Source organism: Nerophis lumbriciformis, linkage group LG20 (genome assembly GCF_033978685.3).
Source record: "Nerophis lumbriciformis linkage group LG20, RoL_Nlum_v2.1, whole genome shotgun sequence".
Taxonomy (NCBI): domain Eukaryota; kingdom Metazoa; phylum Chordata; class Actinopteri; order Syngnathiformes; family Syngnathidae; genus Nerophis; species Nerophis lumbriciformis.
The window spans coordinates 15,685,001-15,710,664 of NC_084567.2; the positions used below are offsets into that span (position 1 = coordinate 15,685,001).

General features: G+C 39.4%; 1 protein-coding gene across 2 annotated transcripts in view; it reads right to left on the reverse strand.

The window, feature by feature from the left end:
- The window catches only part of slc25a37 (solute carrier family 25 member 37), a 27,579-nt gene extending 2,188 nt beyond the window's left edge, over positions 1 to 25,391 (reverse strand). For both annotated transcript variants that reach the window (XM_072915332.1, XM_061980523.1), the window contains exons 1-3: positions 25,095 to 25,391; positions 2,607 to 2,835; positions 2,416 to 2,472 (exon numbers count right to left, since the gene is read on the reverse strand). In XM_072915332.1, the coding sequence (XP_072771433.1) occupies positions 2,416 to 2,472; positions 2,607 to 2,835; positions 25,095 to 25,301 (493 nt within the window). In that variant the 5' untranslated portion in view covers positions 25,302 to 25,391. The remainder of the gene's footprint in view (positions 1 to 2,415; positions 2,473 to 2,606; positions 2,836 to 25,094) is intronic.
- Positions 25,392 to 25,664: the final 273 nt, after the last annotated feature.

Consider the following 25,664-nt stretch of genomic DNA (forward strand, 5'->3'; position numbering starts at 1 on the left):
TTAATGCATTCTAACTTGGAAATAAAAGTCTGCTTACAGTGGCCGCTTCACTACCATAACATCCAATAAATTACCATTCAAAAAAAAGGGCCAACAATATCCCGTTTACATTTGGTGACTTGAATTTTAACAAGTATTAGTGATATTGGGGATAAGTTGATTTGCAACACTAAATTGACCCGAGTGTGTGAATGTTGTATGTCTATCTGTGTTGGCCTTTTGATGAGGTGACGACTTGTCCAGGGTGTACCCCGCCTTCTGCCCGAATGCAGCTGAGATAGGCTCCAGCACCCCCCGTTACCCCGAAAGGGACAAGCGGTAGAAAATGGATGGATTAGTGATAGTTATAAGTGTTAACACAGACAAATTATTTATAGCGGCGACGTGATAACGACCAGGGGTCCCTATGTTGTCATCATCGAGGGGTCTGCTGCTTCCTCGCTTCCCTACTCCCTGTAAGTTTATTCTAGATCAGGAGTGCCCACACTACGGCTCGCGGGCCGGTTTCCCAAGTTTAAAAAAAATTTAATTTTTTTTTATTTTTTATAAATCTGTGAGGTGGTCAAATACACCGACCACACTAATTATATATAGAGATGTCCGATAATATCGGCCGATAAATGCGTTAAAATGTAATATCGGAAATTATCGATATCGTTTTTTTTATTATCGGTATCGTTTTTTTTTTGGTTTTTTTAATTTTATTAAATCAACATAAAAAACACAAGATACACTTACAATTAGTGCACCAACCCAAAAAAACTCCCTCCCCCATTTACACTCATTCACACTCAGGGTTGTTTCTTTCTGTTATTAATATTCTGGTTCCTATATTATATATCAATATATATCAATAGTCTGCAAGGGATACAGTCCGTAAGCACACATGATTGTGCGTGCTGCTGGTCCACTAATAGTACTAACCTTTAACAGTTAATTGTACTAATTTTCATTAATTACTAGTTTCTCTGTAACTGTTTTTATATTGTTTTACTTTCTTTTTTATTCAAGAAAATGTTTTTAATTTATTTATCTTATTTTATAAATTTTTTTAAAAAGTACCTTATCTTCACCATACCTGGTTGTCCAAATTAGGCATAATAATGTGTTAATTCTACGACTGCATATATCGGTTGATATCGGTATCAGTAATTAAAGAGTTGGAAAAAGCCATTATCGGACATCCCTAATTTTATACATATATATATATATATATATATATATATATATATATATATATATATATATATATATATATATATATATATATATATAAAATTGACTGAAAGACTGCGCACTTGATGTCACATTATCGATGGAAAAATGCATTTTTAGAGTTGGGATTATTTGCCTTAACTTTGGCAGCCCGAGTTATTTTGGTGATATTTACGCAAATGCTATAGTACAGATGATGCAAAAGGGTCAAAATGATAAGAGTCAGGAAAAGTAGAATAAATTAACTGTTTGTAGTGTACTTGTAATCTAGTGTTTATTAACCTTTGTTGGACCGGAAACGCCCCCTACAGGGCCGCCAAAAATATGTGTTTCTCAGCTGTGGTCCGGATGGGCTGCAGCAGTATTCAGTTGTGATACACTTTTTCACCACTTGTGGCAGTAATGACTTGGGTTGTACGGTATACCGGTACTAATACAATACCGCGGTACTAATCAATTTGTACGGTACGATACTGCCTGTGAAAATATCAATATCAAACAAACAGAAGAAGTCTGGAGCTTAAATCAGAGAAGTTTCTTCAGCGCAAAAATTATGACTGAAGTGGTGAAGCTGTATTTTCTTGAGTTTATTTCACAAAATTCGATACTAATATTTATTATCAATTGTGTTTATTTATTTTAGCACTGTGTAAATTGTATACAAATTGATTTTTCAATTTTAAAAGGTCTCTACTTTTGTGGTGTTTATTTTTGTAATCAGCCTGACCTAAGCCTTGATAATAATAATTGTGATGAACACAGGGCTGCATATCATTTGACAAGGTTGTAAACTGTAAGTAAGTTATGTATAATTATTTCACATGACTAAAATCAAGAGTAAGATTACTGAGTCAGTGTTAATATTTGAGTGGGCCCAGTCCCCTCTGTAGTGGAAAAGGTTCCGAACCCCTGTACTAATCTATATGAATTCCAAGCGGCGCATAAAATGTATTATAAACTCTTCACTTAAGTGTGATGTCATATTCAACTTTAATATTTCCTTCATAAAAACATTATAACACGCACTTACCTGTCCTTTACCCTAGTATATTTAACTCACCTGTACACACAGCATCATGCTATTTGTATTCTATATAAGTGGATTTTGAATTTCACAATACAAGTCTATTCTTGTACTAAAAATGTTAGGTTTGTATTTCCTTTTGATGGACTATTAGTTGTGTGTGGATGTGTGCTTACCTTCTGCAGGGTTCATGATGGCATCATGGAGGACAGTGGCCACACTGCCAGCAATACCTGGGAGAAAGAAAAAACATGAAACAAATCGATGGCTCTCGACGAGTAATTCACCACTCAGCGTGTACTCCTTTTGTTAAGGGTGTTCATATTGTATAATTCAATGTTGGAAGATTTAGGGTCAGCGGTCGTACCGTTGGCCAGATGGCTATTGCCTCCATTTTGAATGGTGTCACTCAGGGAGCGCTTGACTCGTTCATAGCAGGCAAAGTAAAGCGCGTGGGCGGGACCGGCGCCCATCATGGTGATGTTGAGACCCCTGAGCGGTCTGAAGAAGCCCTCCGTGCGGATGATCCTTTTCAGGGCTTCGTACACACCTCTATACTGGGCGTTGGGGTCAGGCTGCAGGCTCTGCATCCTTGTCTGGAAACATAAAAACAATATTTCACATATTTCTAACACAGTGTTGGCGCAAGGAATTTTCAAAAGACACCAAGTCATAAAAATGGGGTCCCACAGTCAATTTTTGGGGTCCCACTTTTTTGTAAGTGTTTAGAAAACAAATGACAAATGTATGCATTATCCTGTTATATCTCACATTCTATATTGTGTTTTGGAAAAAGGCTGTCATGAACGTTACTTCATTCATTAAAAAGATAACAAAAGAAAACAAATTTTATTGCAAATTCGGGAGGGTTGGCGAGAAAGCGAGAAAGCGAGAGAGCGAGGGAGAGAGAGAGACATGCTGGTCTTCAAGTGACGGCGTGATAAGAGTGCACTGTCACAATAAACAAAACAAAACACCGGCGGAAAACGATAATCGATAAAAAAACAAACAAACTGGAGTTTTGACCCGGAGAATGCAGGGTCGGTAAAAAAAAAACTTCCGGAAATGCACGTCCTTTCTGATTTCAATGCGTAAAAAGACACAAAAAGTGTGTTAACGCCAACACTGTAACACGCGAGCTGCAAACCCTCTACTTACCGTATTTTCCGGACTATAAGGCGCACTTAAAATCCTTTACATTTCTCGAAACTCGATAGCGCGCCTTATAACCTTATAATGTAAGGAAGCCTCAATGCTTTAGTAGCATTGGACGGGGTGAAGATGGTCTTAAGTTGGAGGTGTCAAGAAAAGCTGTCACTCTGTATGGTCATAGCCAATTTTAATGATCACGATGATTTTGATCACTCCATTTACAAGGGCATTCTTAGTCAACAGCCATACATGTCACACTAAGGGTGGCTGTATGATCGACGCCAACACTGTCATAAACATGTGCCATATTGTGAAACTACGCTAAACAACAATGACAAACACATTTCGGGAGAATATTTGCACAACAGAACAAATACCCAGAATTCCCTGCTGTACCAACTCTTTAGGGACACTCTAAGCCATGGGTGTCAAAATTTGGCCCGCCGTGTAATTTCACTTGGCCCTTGAGGCGATATCAAATTAACACTAGAGCTGGCCTGCCGATTATATTCAGCGGCGGTTCCGCGGTACACCGCATTCACCGCTAATTCCCATACCTGCCAACCCTCCCGGGAGACTCTCAAATTTCAGTGCCCCTCCCAAAAATCGTCACGTCTGCTTTTCACCCAGTCTAACGAGTGCTGGCTCAGTCACATAATATGTGCGGCTTCAGCACGCACACCCACGTGAATGCAATGCATACTTGGCCAACAGCGATACAGGTTACAGTGACGGTGCCCGTATAAATAACTTTAACACTGTTAGAAATATGCGCCACACTGTGAATCCACACCAAACAAGAATGACAAACACATTTCGGGAGAACATCCGCACAGTAACACTGCATGGGATTCTGGGAATGACTTTTGTTGTGTTTATGTTGTTGTGTTTGTCATTCTTGTTTGGTGTGGATTCACAATGTGGCGCATATTTCTAACAGTGTTAAAGTTATCTATACGGGCACGGTCAGTGCAACCTGTATCGCTGTTGGCCAAGTATGCTTGCATTTACGTGTGTGTGCGTACAGAAGTCGCACAAATTTTGTGATCGGGCCGGCACGTATTTGGAATGGATGAAAAGCAGACGTGACGACAGCTCGTAGAGGACGATAAACGCAGTGCCTTTAAGGCACGCCCCCAAGACTGTGGTCCGGGTAGACTACGAGATATAAAGACTGATGAACAACTTCGTTCGATAATGAAAGTTGCCTCAGCTCAAAGCCTGAGCCCCGACATTAATGAACTAGCATCCAAGAAAAGATGGCAGGTATCTGGCTTGGGCACATCAGATTAGATCAGTGTGTTGCAAACTGAGCAGTTTAAAGTCCTGAATGGTTGGTTTATTCAATGTTATTTTATTTTCTAATTTATTAGCCTGTGGAAAAAGTTATTGTTGATATTTACCTCAGAAGGCTGAAAATAGAATAGTGGCATTAAATGTTTATTTAAATTGTATTTGATATGCTATTGATATTTTTAAATTATTATTATTATTATTTGAAACTCGATTTTGCATGTCATTATAAAGTTATATAAGCCTTGCTTGTTCAATATTCAATGCAAAACTTGTTTTGGTCCCTATTAAAAGGTCCATTTGTTCAACCTTGGCCCGCGGCTTTGTTCAGTTTAAAATTTTGGCCCACTTTGTATTTGAGTTTGACACACCTGCTCTAAACTATTGTATTTGGTACGTGGCTGTAATGATAAGTGTGACCAGTAGATGGCAATCAAACATAAGAGATAAGTCTCAAGTAAACACCAACATTTTAAATGTTCCATTGAAAATATAGAACAGTACACACGCGCTCAAAAATCTATCAAAATGTTTTATTAGTAAATGTTAGTGCCATTTGATGGCACTAACATGGGATGGTTTCCTGCTGGCCCCACTATGTACTGGACTCTCACTATTATGTTGGATCCACTGTGGACTGGACTTTCACTGATGTGTTGGATCCACTATGGACTGGACTTTCACAATATTATGTCAGACCCACTTGACATCCATTGCTTTGGGTCTCCCCTAGAGGGGGGGGGGGGGGTTACCCACATATGCGGTCTTCTCCAAGGTTTCTCATAGTCATTCACATCGACGTCCCACTGGGGTGAGTTTTTCCTTGCCCTTATGTGGGCTCTGTACCGAGGATGTCGTTGTGGCTTGTGCAGCCCTTTGAGACACTTGTAATTTAGGGCTACATAAATAAACATTGATTGATTGATTGATTGATTGATTGATTGATTGATTGATTGATTGATTTCTAATATAAAGTAGTGTAAAGTTCTTACTTATATCTGTCAGTAAACTCGCCATGAAAGCGCTAAAACATGACGGTGTAGTGAGTTTACATTATTCACCCAAGGAACTTTAGTTATTACAGTTTCGGTCGGACGGTTTTTCACGGGACACATTTCCGGTGTGGTTGTTTACGGATGAGGAGATGCTGCTCCGTTATTGATTTAAGTAAAGTCTGAATGTCATTAAAATGTCTTTTGACACTTCTTCCACGCTACACCGCTACAACAAAGATGACGGGGAGAAGACGCTGCCGAAGGTGAGCCACGTAAATAAGACCGCCCACAAAACGGCGCATCCTGAAGAGACTGTCAGAAAGCGGCTTGAAGATGATCTGTAAAACATCATCCATGCAACATTTTGACCAAAGAACCACCATCACATGTTATGTAGACCACAAGGAAGTGTTTACATTTAGAAAAAATAAAAAATAATATGACTCATTTAATGCGCCCTATAATCCGGTGCGCCTAATACATGAAAAAAAGATCAAAAATAGACCATTCATCGGCAGTGCGCCTTATAATCCGGTGCACCCTATGGTTCGGAAAATACGGTACATTCCTAGTTTTGTGTACGGTAATAAATCATGGTGCAAACACAAAAAATACAGCACAACAAACACAAAGAGCAACTTTGGGCTTCATGTACTAAGATCCAAATACCAGGTGCAAAACAGCATGTGCAGAATATAAAGTTGCGTGTACTATTAATAGCCATGTTGCGTGTCATCTATCAAAACTGCATGTACAATTGATAACTGGTGGAGACTGCCTTATTTAAATTAGGTTTTTTGCTTGTTCTACCCATGGAGACACTCATTTACTGCACAATCATGTTATCAGCTCTGACCTGTGGCGTCTTGTTATGTTTTGAAACATGCAGCAGAGCATAATGTACCACTTTTACTGGGTATTTTAGAAGCAGTCATGTAGTGCAGTGGTTCTCAAATGGAGGTACACGTACCCCTGGGGGTACTTGAAGGTATGCCAAGGGGTACGTGAGATTTTTTTTTAAATATTCTAAAAATAGCAACAATTCAAAAATCCTTTATAAATATATTTATTGAATAATACTTCAACAAAATATGAATGTAAGTTCATAAACTGAACATCAAATCAAGTAGGCTATTCCATTCATTACCATAAACCCAGAGTTTCCCCCATGCTATGATGGTTTGACCCTCACTAAAATGTCTGTCAAAAAGAACTGTGAAAAGAAATGCAACAATGCAATATTCAGTGTTGACAGATAGATTTTTTGTGGACATGTTCCATAAATATTGATGTTAAAGATTTCTTTTTTTGTGAAGAAATGTTTAGAATTAAGTTCATGAATCCAGATGGACCTCTATTACAATCCCCAAAGAGGGCACTTTAAGTTGATGATTACTTCTATGTGTAGAAATCTTTATTTATAATTGAATCACTTGTCTATTTTTCAACACGTTTTTAGTTATTTTTATATCTTTTTTTCCAAATAGTTCAAGAAAGACCACTACAAATGAACAATATTTTGCACTTTTATAGAAACTGATGACATAGTGCTGTATTTTACTTCTTTATCTCTTTTTTCAACCAAAAATGCTTTGCTCTGATTAGGGGGTACTTGAATTAAAAAAATGTTCACAGAGGGTACATCACTGAAAAAAAGGTTGAGAACCACTGATGTAGTGCATCTACATCAGGTAACAGTATCAACTGTCAAGTTTGGTTGCTACATCTTGTTGTCTAACGGATGATCCTGCGCATGGAATAAGAAGAGAAAGTAAAAATGAAGAAATTGTGGATAAAAGAGGAAAAGTCACCTGGACAGTATGGCCGTTTTTTGGATTGTTTCCAAAGGGACCGTAGTCAGACCACTTTGGTCTGTAAATGATGCAAGGCGCTCGTTCTCACCAAGACCGGTAATACCACACTACCCTTTAGAGCACAGCTGTAACTTCCTGGCACGGTTATATATTGTATATATTATATAAAAATATAATATAATATATCGGTATGTATTATATACTTTGTATATAATATGTAAATATTACATATATGTTATATTGTATATTGCTACTATGGAACATGTTTAGTCTACTTTATACCTTTTGTTTTCGCCCTATTTTTGTGCCCTTGTGTGCATTATCTTTTCCATCCTTTGTAACTGAGCTACTGTGTGTTTATTGATCCACAATTTCCCTTGTGGATCAATAAAGTTTGTCTGAGTCTAAACCTATAGAAAATGGTTCTTCTCAGGTTTCTATGTTTACATTTTCACACTTTGCACTTTTTTCTTACACTTTATTAAGCATTCCTTACATATTTCAAAATTTTGCACCTTTCATTTTTAGAGATTATATTTAAGAGTTTAATGTCATTTAAAAAATGTTTTTACATTGATTGGTTTCCATGCTAGTGTTGACATTTATTTTCCTTTCTGCCTTGATAGCTGAGTGGATTATAATCAGAGGAAGGTTACATTTGATATTAAAAAAAGGTTTACATTTAATATATTTTTCTCCTGGTCCTTATTTTCCATTGGTCATAAACTTGACAGATATAAAACGCTTATATCGTGATACAGTTATCAGCCATATCGCCCAGCCCTACACCAAAGGGCAGTAAGTGCGAGCGTGCGCTCCAGGCGCAAGAAAATGCATATTGCAAGATCTACCGCATGTATGAAAAAACAAAAGTCATTAAAAAAATCAAACATCCACAGACACCAAACGTGTCGATTTAACTTGTTTTAATCAGCCCTTTAAGTAATCTGGCAGCTATAAAATTAGAAAAATATATTAACATAAATATTGCCGAATTGACGATATGTCTAATATTTTTATTTTTGGCAGTCCATACATACATACATACATACATACATACAGAACGAAGCTGCAGCGCGATCACTTCCTTTCTCACAGCTATTACTTCTGGACGTACTAAATATAGACGCAAAATAGCGGCCGCGGAACACATTTATTCTTGATAAATCACACTGCGTGCTCTAAATGATTATATGTTCTTTTTTTCCTCCCAATATTGTGAGAGTTCTAATAATCAGCATATATTCTTCATATTCATTCAAACAGACATGCCGAATGGATTGGGCTCTCCATTTTTCTCACCTAAGAGACGCAAACTTCTGCTCACAGGTTTAGTAGATCAGTTTTGCTTGCGCTATCAAGTTTGCACATGTTTTAATACCCGCAAACCTTTCGAAGATCAGGCCTTTAATGTAGGCAAGCGGAGGTCTCACTGACCATCTCCGATTGAACTCAACTAGGGAACACCACAATTTCGGGTCTCCCTATGTCTAGCATTAAAAGATTATAGTTGGTACGAAATGCGGCTGCTAGACTTTTGACAAGAACAAGAAAGTTTGATCATATTACGCCTATACTGTATATACCTTTATATACATATATACATATACCTATACTGGCTCACCTTCACTGGCTTCCTGTGCACTTAAGATGTGACTTTAAGGTTTAACTACTTACATATAAAATACTACACGGTCTAGCTCCATCCTATCTTGCTGATTGTATTGTACCATATGTCCTGGCAAGAAATCTGCGTTCAAAGAACTCTGTCTTATTAGTGATTCCCAGAGCCCAAAAAAAGTCTAAGGGCTATAGAGCGTTTTGTATTCGGGTTCCAGTACTCTGGAATGCCCTCCCGGTAACAGTTAGAGATGCTACCTCAGTAGAAGCATTTAAGTCCCATCTTAAAACTCATTTGTATACTCTAGCCTTTAAATAGACCCCCCTTTTAGACCAGTTGATCTGCCGTTTCTTTTTTGCTCTCCTTCGTAGAGAGGGGACACAGATTCGGTGACTACAGATGAACGCTAGCTGTCCAAAGTCGGGACCCAGGGTGGACCACTCATCTGTGCATCAGTTGGGGACGTCTCTGCGCTGCTGACTTGTCTCCGCTCAAGATGATCTCCTGCTGGCCCCACTATGGACTGGACTCTCACTATTATGTTAGATCCACTATGGACTGGACTCTCACTATTATGTTAGATCCACTATGGACTGGACTCTCACAATATTATGCTAGATCCACTCGACGTTTATTGCACCGGTCGCCTGGTTCCCTCTAAACTTTCATGTGTGTGAGCAAATGCAAAAACTCCCCGAGCATTCAGTGGAGCCCATGTGAGCAACATCAGACGTGCACACTGTGGCTACACCAGCAGCACACCTGTCCCAAACCTGACTAAATAACAAGTTCAATCTCCATCCATCCATCCATCCATTTTCTACCACTTGTCCCTTTCGGGGTCGCGGGGGGTGCTGGAGCCTATCTCAGCTGCATTCGGGCGGAAGGCGGGGTACACCCTGGACAAGTCCCCACCTCATCGCAGGGCCAACACAGATAGACAGACAACATTCTCTTATTATTATAATCAAATGACAGCAGTCATTTCCATGAGATTATTTTCTAATATAAGTGTTTCGGCCCACTTACAATGACAATAACAAAAAATATTGTTTTTCATGATCTGTGTACTTGTATTGTTTGTCTGGGTGGAGGTCCTGCTTTGGAAATAATTTGTACCCCTTTCAGACATTGCATTTAGTTCCCATTAAAACATTCACATGTTGCACAATGAGATGTAAGCAGGGGATCATGTGTACATTCCTGCAACTTCCTGTTTGTAAAAAATATATTTTTATTAGTATTTAATATACTACCAGCATTTCATGATTAATATTTATAAATTAAGATTTCTTATAAATGACACTAGAATAAGCACACATTTGATTGGTAAATCATAGTGTAACGACCTGGAATTACACTTTATGTGTGGTGTTGGAGTTGTCCGACTTTTTGTGTGGCTGTAAACGCATCACTGTCTAAGTGCCATATGTGCATGTGTTGGCGCAAATGAGAAAGAGCAAGCGGCTGCTCTTGATATAACAAAGTTGCTTTTGGTCTGGTTTGTACTGCAGAAAATTACCACTTTTGCTAGATATCTTTTTTTTTACTAATGTTTTGGTGATGTGTTTATGGCCGACAATAAAGAGTTTTGCTCAGTAAAGTGATCGATGGAATTCATGTCCTCAAAGCGTCTTGACAGACGTTGCAATATTTGAACAATGATGACGAAAACTGTTTTCTCTGTCGTGTCCGTGTCGTGTTGAAAATTGTTATGCGCTAAATTATTTGATTTTGTGCTTGGCATAGATTTGCCGTGCGCAGAGGACGCTTGAGCAGTGCGCAATTGCACAGGTACGCACCTTAGAGGGAACGTTGGTCCCCACATCTGCGATCCCCTCCAAGGTTTCTCATTGTTATCTCATTGGGTTGAGTTTTTTCTTGCCCTGATGTGGGATCTGAGCCGAGGATGTCATTGTGGCTTGTGCAGCCCTTTGAAACACTCGTGATTTAGGGTTATATAAGTAAACATTGATTGAATTTTACATTGAAATTTTGAGTTTGAGTCGATGGTCACCGGCAGTGCGCCTGAAGTCTGAGGAGCCGTCACATGGTTGTGACAGCCGAGTGCTCCTCAGTCAGAAAGATGGCGGTCTTGTGAGCCTTTGTTTTATTTCACCATGCCAAGTTATCTGGACAGCACAAAGCGTGTTTTATTTGTGCGGAGATGAATCTGGGCCTGGCTCGGGAGATAGGCTTCTGTCTGCCTTGCCGTGTTCTGCTGCGTTTCCTTCCTTTTATGCGCTCACGATAAAGAAGTGAATATGTTTCTATTTAATACAGATGTGGGGAAACTTGGAGCACATACATGTTGGATGATGTGGAGTTTTGTTCATTTGTGCTACACAAATCTCATTGTTCTTTGCAGTTGTTTTATCATTTGGATCTCTCAATTGGCGCCACTTTACCCAAATAACCCACTTTGGGTGCGGGGGTTTAAGTGGATCTCAAGTTATGTGGCGTTCGAGCATCATTCAGTCCCAAACTTTTCCACTATCGTTCCATTCACTTTTACCGAAATGCTCCACGATGGCTCCCCATTTATACGTTTCCATTCACCGGCTTCAATCATGCATTAACTTGTTGGTTCTACATCCACAAATCCTTGAACTTGCACTTAGCCATCTAACACAAATACTCACAATTGCTGTAGATGTTCGTAATATCTGCTGAGAGCTAAACTCTGTGCGCACTGATCGCCAGCTGGTTGTGCTTGATCAATTCTGAACGGGCTGCACAGGTACTTTAGTTCCGTTTAATATCTATGAATAGACCCCTCAAAAATGTAAACATTTAAAAGAGAGGCTGAAGTTTATGCATTATTCAGCATTCTTCCCTGCTTGGCACTCAGCATCAAGGGTTGGAATTGGGGGTTAAATCACCAAAAATGATTCCCAGGCGCGGCGCTGCTGCTGCCCACTGCTCCCCTCACCTCCCAGGGGGTGAACAAGGGGATGGGTCAAATGCAGACGACAAATTTCATTACACCTAGAGTGTGTGACAATCATTGGTACTTTAACTTAACTTTAACTTTACACATACAAACTGTAGCACACAAAAAAGCACATTTAATTAAAAAAAAACGTTATTATGGTCTTACCTTTACTTAGAAATTAAGTCCATGCGCCGCAACTAAAGCCCGCACTTAAACTTTCCACGTGCAAGATTGAATCTATTTAAAAAAGTGTAACCGAGGGTTTATAAATGTCGCCTATACTGTATGAAACTACAAAATAACAAACACGGAGGCTCCAGTTTACACGAGGACCACTTTATTTACATTCTTTCAAAAACCTCCGCAACGTGACATCACTTCCGCTCTTAGCGCCTTCAAAATAAGAGCTCAAGGCATATACTGTATAACAGCACATAACAGGAACTTAACATCACAAAGAGGAAAGCCCATGAAAATAGGTTACAAAAGTTATTTAATAAGAAGCCAAAAAGTGCAAAAACAATAATGTTCGTGTTGGAGGAGTTGTAAATTAGGTACACCTGCAGACTGCAGGTGTACCTAATGTTGTGGCCCTGCAGTCATTCACAACTCCTCCAACACAAACATTATTGTTTTTGCACTTTTTGGCTTCTTATGAAATAACTTTTTTTAAATAGATTCAATCTTGCACGTGGAAAGTTTAAGTGTGGGCTTTAGTTGATATAACAATTCTACGGCGGGGGTGCAGGAGGCGGGATTACTGGAGCCTCAGCCAGTGCGTCTTTTGCAGCCGTTTTATGATCGCTCAGCACAAGAAATACGTTACACACATACAGTTGTTGACAAAATACACTGTACATTATATACCTCAGCTAACTAAACTATGGAAATGTATAATATAGTTCATATAGCAATACGGTCTCACTGCACAGCAGGCCAGCAGTTAGCCGAGTCCGGAATCCATGTTGAGGCACTGAGTGACGTGCCTCAACTGGCTGCTGTTCACCGCACCGTCTCTTCTCAGTATTTGAACGGCAAATGTGAAAATTCAGCGATTTTGAATAAAAATAATCTAAAACTGGTGAAGTTAAATGGAAAATTACTTTATAGTATAATCACTGGATACATTTAACAATTTAATTTTTTTTTTTTCTTTTTACTTTTTTTTTTTTTCTTTCCATGATGGCAGGTGAGGCCCTGCATCACCTGCCGCTAGTGACTGCACGTCACTGGTTAATATATTTCTACAAAACCCCAAACCAGTGAAGTTGGCACGTTGTGTAAATGGTAAATAAAACTAGAATACAATGATTTGCAAATCCTTTTCAACTTATATTCAATTGACTGCAAAGACAAGATATTTCATGTTCCAACTTAGAAACATCTAAGTTAACTCATTAACTTAGAACTTAATGGCAGCAACACATTGCAAAAAAGTTGGCAAAGGGGCATTTTTACCACTGTGTTACATGGCCTTTCCTTTTAACAACACTCTGCAATAGCAACTCTATTTCAATGCTAATATATTGTCGCTGTACCCATGATTACAAATGTGTAAGTCACGTTATTCAATACTGTATTCTTCCCGTTTTGAACGTCGTCATGGTGGATAAAACATTTTCACACACAATTAGAGAAAACAAATGTAAAATATGTGTACATATGTATGCCTTTGTTCACCACATTTAAAGTGGAGTGTTTTTTAATGGCAGTTAAAAGGGAACTTTCACAATCAGTGTGTCAGACCAGAACAAATTTACTTTATTTGTGTATGCATTGTCATTTGTAATATATGGCAAGTACGACCGCGTTTTATCAACCGTCCTCCTAGCAATACACTAATCCACAGGCCAATATTAATCCACTCAAAAAAGTGAAATAAAGGTAATATAATAATCCATTAAGTTGCATCCACTGATTTACTGGTTGCTGCTGACATCACTCCACTGTGCCGTGTTTGCGTGTCATTAAAACACATTTTGCTTAAATGTGTTTCAGTTCCTTCTGTCTCTTGATTACAAACTGGACCACTTGCTCACTGAGTCTTTTTATTGCGATAAAACGCACATACATCGGTACCACAACAATCAATATGGTTTCCCTTCATGCAACATAAACACAAATAATTCCTATTGTTACAAAATGCACACCCACATAAGATGCTAATTGATCATATTGATTTATAATGTGGATGTGTGTGGTCTTTACAAGAAGATGACATAACTGCATTTCACCTCGCATTACACACATAGTTGACTTAAAAAACAGCTTTTGATAAAACTTTCCTGCTCTGAGATGTTACAGTGCATCATGTTAGAAGTGTTCAACCTCTTGTGCTAATATAAATGCTAATTACAATGTATTTTTTCACATTATTTTCACTAATTACATATAGTACCAATAAGACTACTGATAAATATCAATATCGATAAAAGGTATCGTATCGATAAAATCCTAACGATATACATCCCTACTCACTTGTGTAGAAGTTGGTCAACTTTGACTTCCAACTTAGTCCCAGAGATGGCGAGAAAGACACGAAAAGATGCTTGTTTGCGTCCAGTGAGAGCAGACATTGTACAGTAAGTTGTTGTTTTATTACGTTCGTGTTTGTATATCCTGTTTAGCACTTGACAATACTGCTACTTTACGGTTTAGCACTCAGTTTCTAAAACTTCTAGCTCATCCCCCTCATATTCAGAGTCAAAAATATAACTTTCTGGATCATTATTTGTCCCAAAGTAGTCTTTGTTGTCTCTCATGAAGTCTGCCATGATTAGTGTTGTTGTTGTTGAAGGGAAAAGCGAGCGTTGTGACGCGCGTGTGAAATTAATACACCCTTGTTGCTTAAAATGAGCAAAATATGTAAATATGACATGTTTTTACTACATTACAATGAAACTTACAGAGTGTGTATACAAGGTTGATGGTTATTGGATGTTTTTTCGAGCGCTTTTTGCTAGCCTTTATTTACAAGTTAGAATGCATAAAAAAAATAAAAACAATGTGTTTTTGTCTCACGCAGGATTGTGAATGATAGGCAACATAAAATAAAAAAAGAGCAGTTCCTGTTAAAGGTGTTCAACCTCTTGTGCTAATATAAATGCTAATTAAAATGTTTTTTTTTTTTACATTATTTTCACTAATTACATATAGTACCAATAAGAGTACTGATAAATACCGATATCAATATCGTATCCATAAAATCCTAACGATATACATTCCTACTCACTTGTATAGAAGTTGGTCATCTTTGACTTCCAATTTAGTCCCAGAGATGGCGAGAAAGACATGAAAAGATGCTTGCTTGCATCCAGTGAGCGCAGACATTGTACAGTAAGTCATTGTTTTATTACATTTGTGTATCTTGTTTAGCACTTGACATTACTGCTACTTTATTACATATTACACATTCAGAGTCAAAAATATAACTTCCTGGATCATCATTTGTCCCAAAATAGTCTTTGTTGTCTCTCACAAAGTCTGCCATGATTGGTAGTGTTGTTGTTGTTGGGAAAAGCGAACGTTGTGATGCGCCTGTGAAATTAATACGCCACAGTTTGCTTAAAATTAGCAAAGTATGCAAGTATGATATGTTTTTACTACATCACAATGAAACTTAGAGCGTATACAAAACGATGGTTATTGGGTGTTTTTTCGAGCGCTTTTTGCTAGCCTTTATTTACGAGTTAGAATGCATACACAAATAAAAAAGTGTTTTTGTCTTACATGGGATTGTGAATGATAGGCAAAATGAAAAAATAAAAAAGAGCAGTTCCCATTGAAGCATCACCTGTACAGTCAACAAGCGTGTGTGATGACATGTTTTTTGCATTTCAATTTTGATCCATTGCAAAAGTTGTTTTCAAATCCAAATAAATTGTAGATGTAACGAATTGCGTTGGCCCTCACATGTTCTTTTCAGGCTCCTTCCTTGTTAACACAAAGTTGTGCAAGACTGGCATTTTACTGCATCGTTTATCAACAAACTGCAAGAACAATAACTCCCCTACTCACGATTATATCCGCTCTGCGATTATGCAGCTGGACATCTTCTTGCCAAACAATCCTGTTACTCAAACTCCTTTCGTCATTTCCTCTTGTGCTTTTTGGGAATGTTCTCAAACGCCTCAGACTTGTTTAAGTCACACTCTCATTGTGCATTTATTCGCTGGAATGACAATTTTGGAAGACGCATGAAAGGAGAGGCGGTGCACTTAAAATAATGTTGTGCAATTGGTAATTAAGTTGTGTGGTATTGTCGCACGTCAATGAATGGTAGGTGTGTTTGTTTGCGGTACGCTGGACTCGCCAAAGCCCAGTGTCTTGACCTTGGAGATATGAGATGAGACACACCTACAGTGTAGCGCTTGCACCAAAAGTACAAGAGGGGGTGAGTATGTGGTCTTATCTGGACCACACACACGCTTGAAATCAGCCTAAACCACTATTGGGTGTGTGCACGACTGCACGTCCTCGCCCTTTATGCGCCATTGATTAGGAAACGGCCAGAGTTGAGATGCTACTACACCCTTTTTCCTGCTTTCACCGCACAACGTGGGAGTCTGGCTGTAGTAATGTCACAAAGTCACCGTCATGTGTTGAAAATCATCATGTCGGGTTTTTCTTTTGAACGCTTGGCGATAGGGCTGGGCGGTATGACCTTTAATTAATATCTCGATATTTTTAGGCCATGTCACGATACACGATATATGTCTCGATATTTTGCCTTAGCCTTGAATGAACACTTGATGCATATAACCACAGCAGTATGATGATTCTATGTGTCTACATTAAAACATTCTTCTTCATACTGCATTAATATATGCTACTTTTAAACTTTCATGCAGAGAGGGATATCACAACTAAGTCAATTGACCAAAAGTGTATTTATTAAACAGTTATTAAGCAGTGGCACAAACATTCATGTCATTTCCAAAACAGAAAGTGCAAGATTGTCAGAGACATTTTAAAACAAGCTATTAGTGCACTTTTGTGCATGATGTCACTAAGACAGGGGTCGGCAACCCAAAATGTTGAAGGAGCCATATTGGACCAAAAATACAAAAACAAATCTGTCTGGAGCCACAAAAAATTAAAAGCCATAGTGTGTCATGAGATATAAATTGAATTAAGAGGACCTAAAGGAAACTAAATGGCCTCAGATATAGCTACAAATGAGGCATAATGACGCAATATGTACATATAGCTAGCCTAAATAGCATGTTAGCATCGATTAGCTTGCAGTCATGCAGTGACCAAATATGCCCGATTAGCACTCCACTCTAGTCAATAACATCAACAAAACTCACCTTTGTGCATTCACGCACATTAAAAGTTTGGTGGACAAAATGAGACAGAAAAAGAAGTGGCATAAAACACGTCCTAGAAAGTCGGAGAAAGTTGTACATGTAAACAAACTACGGTGAGTTCAAGGACCACCAAAATTAGTAGGATAAAACGGCGCTCGCCAAATACTCGAATCAGTGAAGCATGTTTAATAGAAACAGTGTGATTTATAACAATTAGGGAGGTTTGTGTCATGTTTGTCCTCCTACAGAAACCATATTAAAACAAAAAATATTTTTTTTCCCCCCCTCATCTTTTTCCATTTTTCATACATTTTTGAAAAAGCTCCAGAGAGCCACTAGGGCGGCGCTAAAGAGCCGCATGCGGCTCTAGAGCCGCGGGTTGCCGACCCCCGCACTAAGATGACATATCAAAACACTAAATTAAAGTGCACTTTTTGTACAGAACACCACTACAATATTTAAAAACAAATAAAGTACACTTTTGTGCATGATGTCACACAAGATATTTCAATAAGTGTCAAATAAAAATGAGCTGCATAATAGGAAATCAAATAGTGTATGTCCTTCGCTATGTGGTAGGTGACTGCGGACGTTATCTCCTTTGTTGTTGACTATTTTTTTCATACGGTGTTGATGTGGAAATGGTTGCTTCTGCATTTTGTGGGTGTGGATGTTGACATGGGGAGTGTCAAGCACTCCTTATTCTCTAGCGGGTGACTTTTCAAATGATGCTACACATTAGCAGTGCTGCTACTTTTTGTAGCAACGCTTTTGCCGCATACTTGACATATTACGGTTGTCTGTTCGACATCTTCCCGCTTGAAGCCAAACCACCGCCGATGGACCCCGTAATAGTTTTTCTTGGGAATGAATTCTTCCTTCATTTGTTACCAGAATCATACTTTCTTTCTCTCGTATTACCACACCGTTAACACCACAGCTAGCGTTACCTATGCCGCTACCTCTATGCGCCACGAGAGCGTATGGCGATGCACGCGCGACAGTATGTGACGTAACAAGGTGCGCTTGTTTTATGTCTCTGTGAGAAGGCGAGACAAGAAAGAGCGAGAAACGCATGTAGTGTAATGCCCGCAGCTAAAAGCAACTGTGTGAGAACGTATACTCAAATATCATGATATAGTCATTTTGTATATCGCACAGAAACAAACCCGTGATATATCGAGTATATTCAATATATCGCCCAGCCGTACTTGGCGATGCTTGGTGTTTTGTCGTCAAGCAAAATGTATTCAGCGGAACCTCCAGGATGCTGATTCGGAGCCAACTTGTTTGGGTTTAGTAGGGCTGGGCAATATATAGAGTTTGTGAGGTATATCGATATATTTTTAAACAAAGATATGAATTATGAAAATATCGTAATATCGATATAATTTATTTCACGTTAAAAAGTGTGTGAATGTGAGCGTGAATGTTGTCTGTCTATCTGTGTTGGCCCTGTGATGAGGTAGCGACTTGTCCAGGGTGTACCCTGTCTTCCGCCTGACTGCAGCTGAGATAGGCTCCAGCACCCCCCCGTGACCCCAAAAAGGGACAAGCGGTAGAAAATGGATGGATGGATGACCAAACACCGCTTATTTGTTGTGTTCCTTGTTCTCCCCCGTTACCCCTCCATGGGCTACTAAACCCAGTGTTGGCGTTAATGCACTTTTTGTGTCTTTTTACCCATTGAAATCAGAAAGGACGCAAGTTTTCTTGTAGTCCACGCGATTTTTGGTTGTTTTTTTTGACCCCTTATCGCTTCCTGCCGGCGTTTTGTTTACCGTATATTCCGGACTATAACGTTGAGCTTACCCTCGTCAAGGCTTTTGAAGCGTTGGCAGGGATGAGAAAGGTCTTTTATTAAAGAAGTCAGGTAAAGGTGTCATTCTGTATGATCATAGGTCATTTTACTGATCATTTTGAATAATGACATCCTATGTACAAATAAATGAAGGGCATTCTTAGTCAACAGCCATACATGTCACACTAAGAGTGGCCGTATGAACGCCGCCGACACTGTCATAAACGTGTGCCATATTGTGAAACTACACTAAACAACAGTAGCAAACACATTTCGGGAGAATATTTGCAATGCAAACATAAACACAACAGAAAAAAATACCCAGAATTCCCTGCAGTACCAACTCTTCCGGGACACTACACTATTTTATTTGGTACAGGGTGTAATTATAAGTGTGACCAGTAGTTGGCAGTCAAACATAAGAGATAAGTCTCAAGTAAACACCAACATTTTAAATGTTCCATTGAAAATATAGAACATTACACACGGCGCTCAAAAATGTATCAAAATGTTTTAGTAGTAAATATTTTAGTGCCATTTCTAATATAAAGTAGTGTAAAGTTCTTACTTATATCTGTCAGTAAACTTGCCATGAAAGCGCTAAAACATACCGGTGTAGTGAGTTAGCATTATTCACCCAAGTAACTTTAGTTATTAGAGTTCCGATCGGACGGTTTTTCACGGGACACATTTCCGGTGTGGTTGTTTCCGGATGAGGAGATGCTGCTCCGTTACTGATTTAAGTAAAGTCTGAATGTCATTAAAACAGTTAGCTCCATCTTTTGACAATTCTTCCACTCCCGTCCTTGCACGCTACACCGCTACAACAAAGACGACGGGGAGAAGACGCTGTCGAAGGTGAGCCACAAAGGTAAGACGACGGCAAATCCTGAAGCGACTGTCAGAAAGCGACTTGAAGATGATCTGTAAATCTATGCAACATTTTGACCAAAGAACCACCACCATCACGTTATGGAGACCACAAGGAAGTGTTTTACATTTAGAAAAAAAATTATAATAATAGGACTCATTTAATGCGCCCTATAATCCTGTACGCCTAATATATGAAAAAATATTAAAAATAGACCATTCATTGGCCTTATTATCCGGTGCGCCCTATGGTCCGGAAAATACAGTATTATTGCCGGGTCAAATTATTAATTATTGGTCGACTTCAAAGTAATGCACTTTCCAGTACAGTTTGAAATTTTGATTCGTCAAAAGTTTTATCGATCACAAATACTGCATTTGTTTTCTTTTGTGTTATTTTTTTTAATGAATTAAGTAATGTTTATGACAATCTTTTTCCAAAACACAATATAGAATGTGAGATATACCAGGATAATGCATACATTTATCATTTGTTTTCAAAACGGTTACAAAAAAGTGGCACCCCGAAAATTTACTTTGGGACCCCATTTTTATGACCTGATGCGGTCCCTGGGACCTCATTTTGAAGATTCCTAGCGCCAACACTGTAAATCCCTCCCCATCCTCCTTCCAAGACGTGCTTGCACGTATAAGAACATCCATGATTGGTTGGTTGTTTACTATGATGAGTCAGGATTGGTTGAGATTAGGCCAATCAGAGACAAGATAGGGCAGGTCATGGAACCAGGAAGGGAAATCACAACAGACATCCCAAATGAGGACGAGAGTCGTAGGAGAGAAGAGGGCATTTTCAAGCGGGCGATTTATATATTACAAAAACTAGTGGAAGATAGCAGAGGGATTCTCTTCTTAAGATGTTTCTTTTAGCAATGTAGACCACAGCCAGGAAACCCACAATGTTGGCCACATTTGGACAAATGTATGCCTCTTGATAAAACATTTATTTGAGTTGTCTACCATGAAAGCCCAAATCAAAACTGTTCTCCAGTTGCCAAGCTGGGCATATTTCGAACGAGAAATGCTGTCAAAAATGTACGCCAAAGTGAGGAAGATAGATAGATATATATATATATATATATATATACACACACACACATACATAAATACATACACTTTTTTATTTATTTTTGGGAACAAAATCCAATGTAATTACCTTCTTTTTCTTACGTTTTGCAAGTCCATATATATGTGTTTCCTCTGAAAACCCCCAATAAAAAATAATTAAATACTTTAATAAACACAAAGAAGGCATGCTGCATTTTAAAAGTATGCAGTTTGCACCAATTAAATGGACTTCAAATCATTTCACTGGGAGATTTGATATACAAGTGTCTTGAGTTAAGAGCTTGTAAGTTGCGGCACTACTGTTTTTGATATTATGGGCTGTAAGACACCAAAAGTGGATTTTGTGAACGTTCCACCCCAAGTATGGAGCGTTTTGCACCTATCGGCCACCGTGGATTGGACCTTTAGTTTGACTAAAGTAAGCCGAGGAAAAACTATTTTACATAACGCTAACTTAGTTCACCAACTAACTGATGCTGATTTTTTGCGAGACTATCAGTTTATTTACAATGAAATGCGTCAACCACTAAGCGACAAGAAAAGACATAAAAGTAATGAAGATGGTTTTTTGCATCTCGCATGCAAAAAATGAATGTTGACAAGCTAACTGCGGTCAAGCATGTTGTGGAATTTTAAAGCTAACGCTTGTTAGCTTGTTAATTCCTAAATAAACGTGGAACACATGCAGAGAACCAATGTGGATACAGAGCCAACATTTCAAGGGAGGTCTGGGCTTCTCTGCTTGGGCTGCTGCCATACAGGTCACACTGAGGGTGGCCGTATAAACAACTCTACCACTGTTACAAATATGCACCACACTGTGAACCCACACCAAACAAGAATGACAAACACATTTCGGGAGAACATCCGCACCGTAAGACTGCCCAGACCTTCCCACCTTCAAAAGCCTTCTCAAAACACACCTATTCAGATCTGCTTTTAACAAGTGATTAGTGATCTGTGTCTTGTAATTGTCCTGTATTATTATGTATTTTACAATGTAAGTTAAGTTAAAGTTAAATAAGTTAAAGTACCAATGATTGTCACACACACACTAGGTGTGGTGAAATGTGTCCTCTGCATTTGACCCATCCCCTTGTACAACCCCTGGGAGGTGAGGGGAGCAGTGGGCAGCAGCGGTGCAGCGCCCGGGAATCATTTTTGGTGATTTAACCCCCTATTCCAACCCTTGATGCTGAGTGCCAAGCAGGGAGGCAATGGGTCCCATTGTTATAACCTTTGGTATGACTCGGTCGGGGTTTTAACTCACAACCTACCGATCTCAGGGCGGACACTCTAACCACTAGGCTACTGCTTTTATGTTTTCTGTATTTTATATTATTACTTTAAACTGTAAAAATGTTTTATCCTGTAAAGCAGTGGCCCCGAACCTTTTTGTAGCTGCGGACCGGTCAACGCTTGAAAATGTGTCCCACGGACCGGGGGGTGGGTTTGTTTTTTTTTGGTCATAAAGAAATACAATCATGTGTGCTTACGGACTGTATCCCTGCAGACTAGGGATGTCCTGATCCGATATTTGGATCGGATCGGCCGCCGATATTTGCAAAAAAATGCGTATCGGCAAGGCATGGGAAAATGCCGATCCAGATTAAAAAAAAAACTCCGCTCCGTGTTTTCCAACGCACCTATTTAAATAATACATTCCACTTTTCTGCTGCTTCCGTTCCGCATTTTCCAGCACACCCACAGGTCTGTGGATTCTCACGCAGTTGCTTTTAGCTGCTGGCATTACACGACAGGCTCTTCTCACTCTTTTCTGTGTCTCCCTCTCACAGACAGCAAGCGCACCTTCTTACAGACGTCACATACTGTCACGTCATACGTCACATACGTATACGTCCTCCCCGAGCAGAGAGGTAGCAGCATGGCTAACGTTAGCTGTGATGCTAGCGCAGCCGTGTGACCAACGTTCTCTCTAAGGTGCGCGCTTGTGCAATTGCGCACTGTTTAAACGTCCTCTGCGCATAACAATTATATGCCACGCACAAAATCAAATAAAAAAATAACCGCATAACAATTTTCGACACACGGACACGACAGAGAAAACAGTTTTCGTCATCATTGTTCAAATATTGTGACGTCTGTCGAGACGCTTATCTCCATCCGGTGCCACACGTCCACACCATCAAAATGCCGAGGCAAAAATTTCCAGATCAACACCGTATGAAAAAATTTGTGATTTTTTTAGTTGTGATTTCCTTCTCTGCATGAAAGTTTAAAAGTAGCAATTTAATGCAGTATGAAGAAGAATGTTTTAATGTAGACATGCAAGCCTTAAAAGAAAATGTTGAAAATCAAGACTACATTTCCTGCAAATGGATGCATTTCTACCCTATATTTTAACTTTAGATTTATTCTCATATCAAACTCTTTTGGCTGTCTTTTTGACACTTACATCCGGCGCCCCCCTCCACACCCTGGATTATAAATAATGTAAATAATTCAATGTGATTATCTTGTGTGATGACTGTACTATGATGATAGTATATATCTGATAGTATATATCTGTATCATGAATCAATTTAAGTGGACCCCGACTTTAACAAGTTGAAAAACTTATTCGGGTGTTACCATTTAGTGGTCAATTGTACGGAATATGTACTTCACTGTGCAACCTACTAATAAAAGTCTCAATCAATCAATCAAAACACATAGAATCATCATACTGATGTGATTATATGCATCAAGTGTTCATTCAAGGCTAAGGCAAAATATCGAGATATATATTGTGTATCGCAATATGGCCTTAAAATATCGCAATATTAAAAAAAGGCCATATCGCCCAGCCCTAGTTCAATGATGCCATTTCTGTTTGTCATGTATAATTTTGTCTATTTTGTGTTTATCCTTGAATAAACAGGTCAGTTTCTTGTTACCAACCATTGTGTATTATTCAAACTCCCCTAATTCAGCTGGCTAGTTGTTATCAAGAGTACTAAAACCCTTTTCAACATGATTCTGACAACTAAGTAGGCTAAATAACTTTAAACTTTAATACATGCTCGGATAGGCCAGTATCGGTCAGTATCGGTATGGGATCGGAAATGCAAAAACAATATCGGTATCGGATCGGAAGTGCAAAAACCTGAATCGGGACATCCCTACTGCAGACTGTGTTGATCTATATTGATATATAATGTAGATGTATAATGTTTTTTATGTTGATTTAATAAAAATTTAAAAAACAATTTTTTAATTTTTTTTAATTTATTGTGCGGCCCGGTACCAATCGATCCACGGACCGGTACCGCGGCCCGGTGGTTGGGGACCACTGCTGTAAAGCGTCTTTGAGTGCTCTGAAAAGCGCTATACTAAATCAAATGTATTATTATTATTATTATCATTATTATTAACACAACATAAACACAACAGAACAAATACCCAGAACCCCTTGCAGCACTAACTCTTCCGGGACGCGACAATACTCCGCTAGTTAGAATAGTACGTAATGTTGGATATAGAGAACAAACGCTTTCTTTGTCGAATCTAAAATATTCAAAGATTTGGTGCATTTGCAAACAGCTAAAATGATGCACAAAGCAAATATATAACCTGCAACAAAATCCGAAAGTGGATTTTGTGAACGTTCCACCCCAAGTATGGATCGTTTTGCACCTATCGGCCACCGTAGATTGGACCTTTAGTTTGACTTTCTTTTTCGTCATTACTTAAAGTAAGCCGAGGAAAACATTTTTTACATAACGCTAACTTAGTTCACCAACTGGTTTTAGCGAGACTATCAAGTTTATTGACAATAAAGAGCGAGACGTTACTAAGCGACAAGAAAAGACATACAAGTAATGAAGATGTTATGCTAGCGCAGGCTGAATATTGACAAGCTAACTGCGGTCAAGCAGGTTGGGGAACGTTAAAGCTAACGCTTGTTAGCAACGCAGCGGCGGGAATGTGAAGCCGCGACAACGTGTGTCAAACGTGGGAGCCGCGCGTCCGTTACCTTGACCGAGTCCACGGGGTACATGACGGTGTGCTCCAGCACTCCGGCCACGGCGCCCGCTGTCATGTGCGTCGTCACCGAGACGTGAGGCGGCAGGCTCTCGTAGTCGCCGTCGCCCACATTCACGGGCTCGCCGCCTTGGCTGGCGGGCTGCGACATTTCCAGCGTGGCCGGCACAACTCCATGCGTGGACGAGCTCACCCTCATTCCACACCGCCGCGGACTGTGTCGGCCGTAGAGATAGTTATCGGCGGCGTGGACAGCCACAACATCGTCGCCAACGTTTGCCACCCGAGTGACGTCACGACCTAAAGGCGGGGATCCCTCACAAAAGGGACCAATGGCATTGCAGGTGGTGGCTGAGAGGGGCGGGCTCTAGGAGGGAGGTGGCCAATGGGAAGTTAGGTGTTTTGACACTTCTGTCCTGCCTGTCACTTCCACGTCCTGTCTCGTGTCTCAGTGAGATTTTTTGAATGAGTTTTATCACGCAGTCCTGCACCAACAGATAAGTGGGCTTGGTTGCTATGAAACGGCATATGTTCTCTCATAATGTGGGAAAAAACACACAAA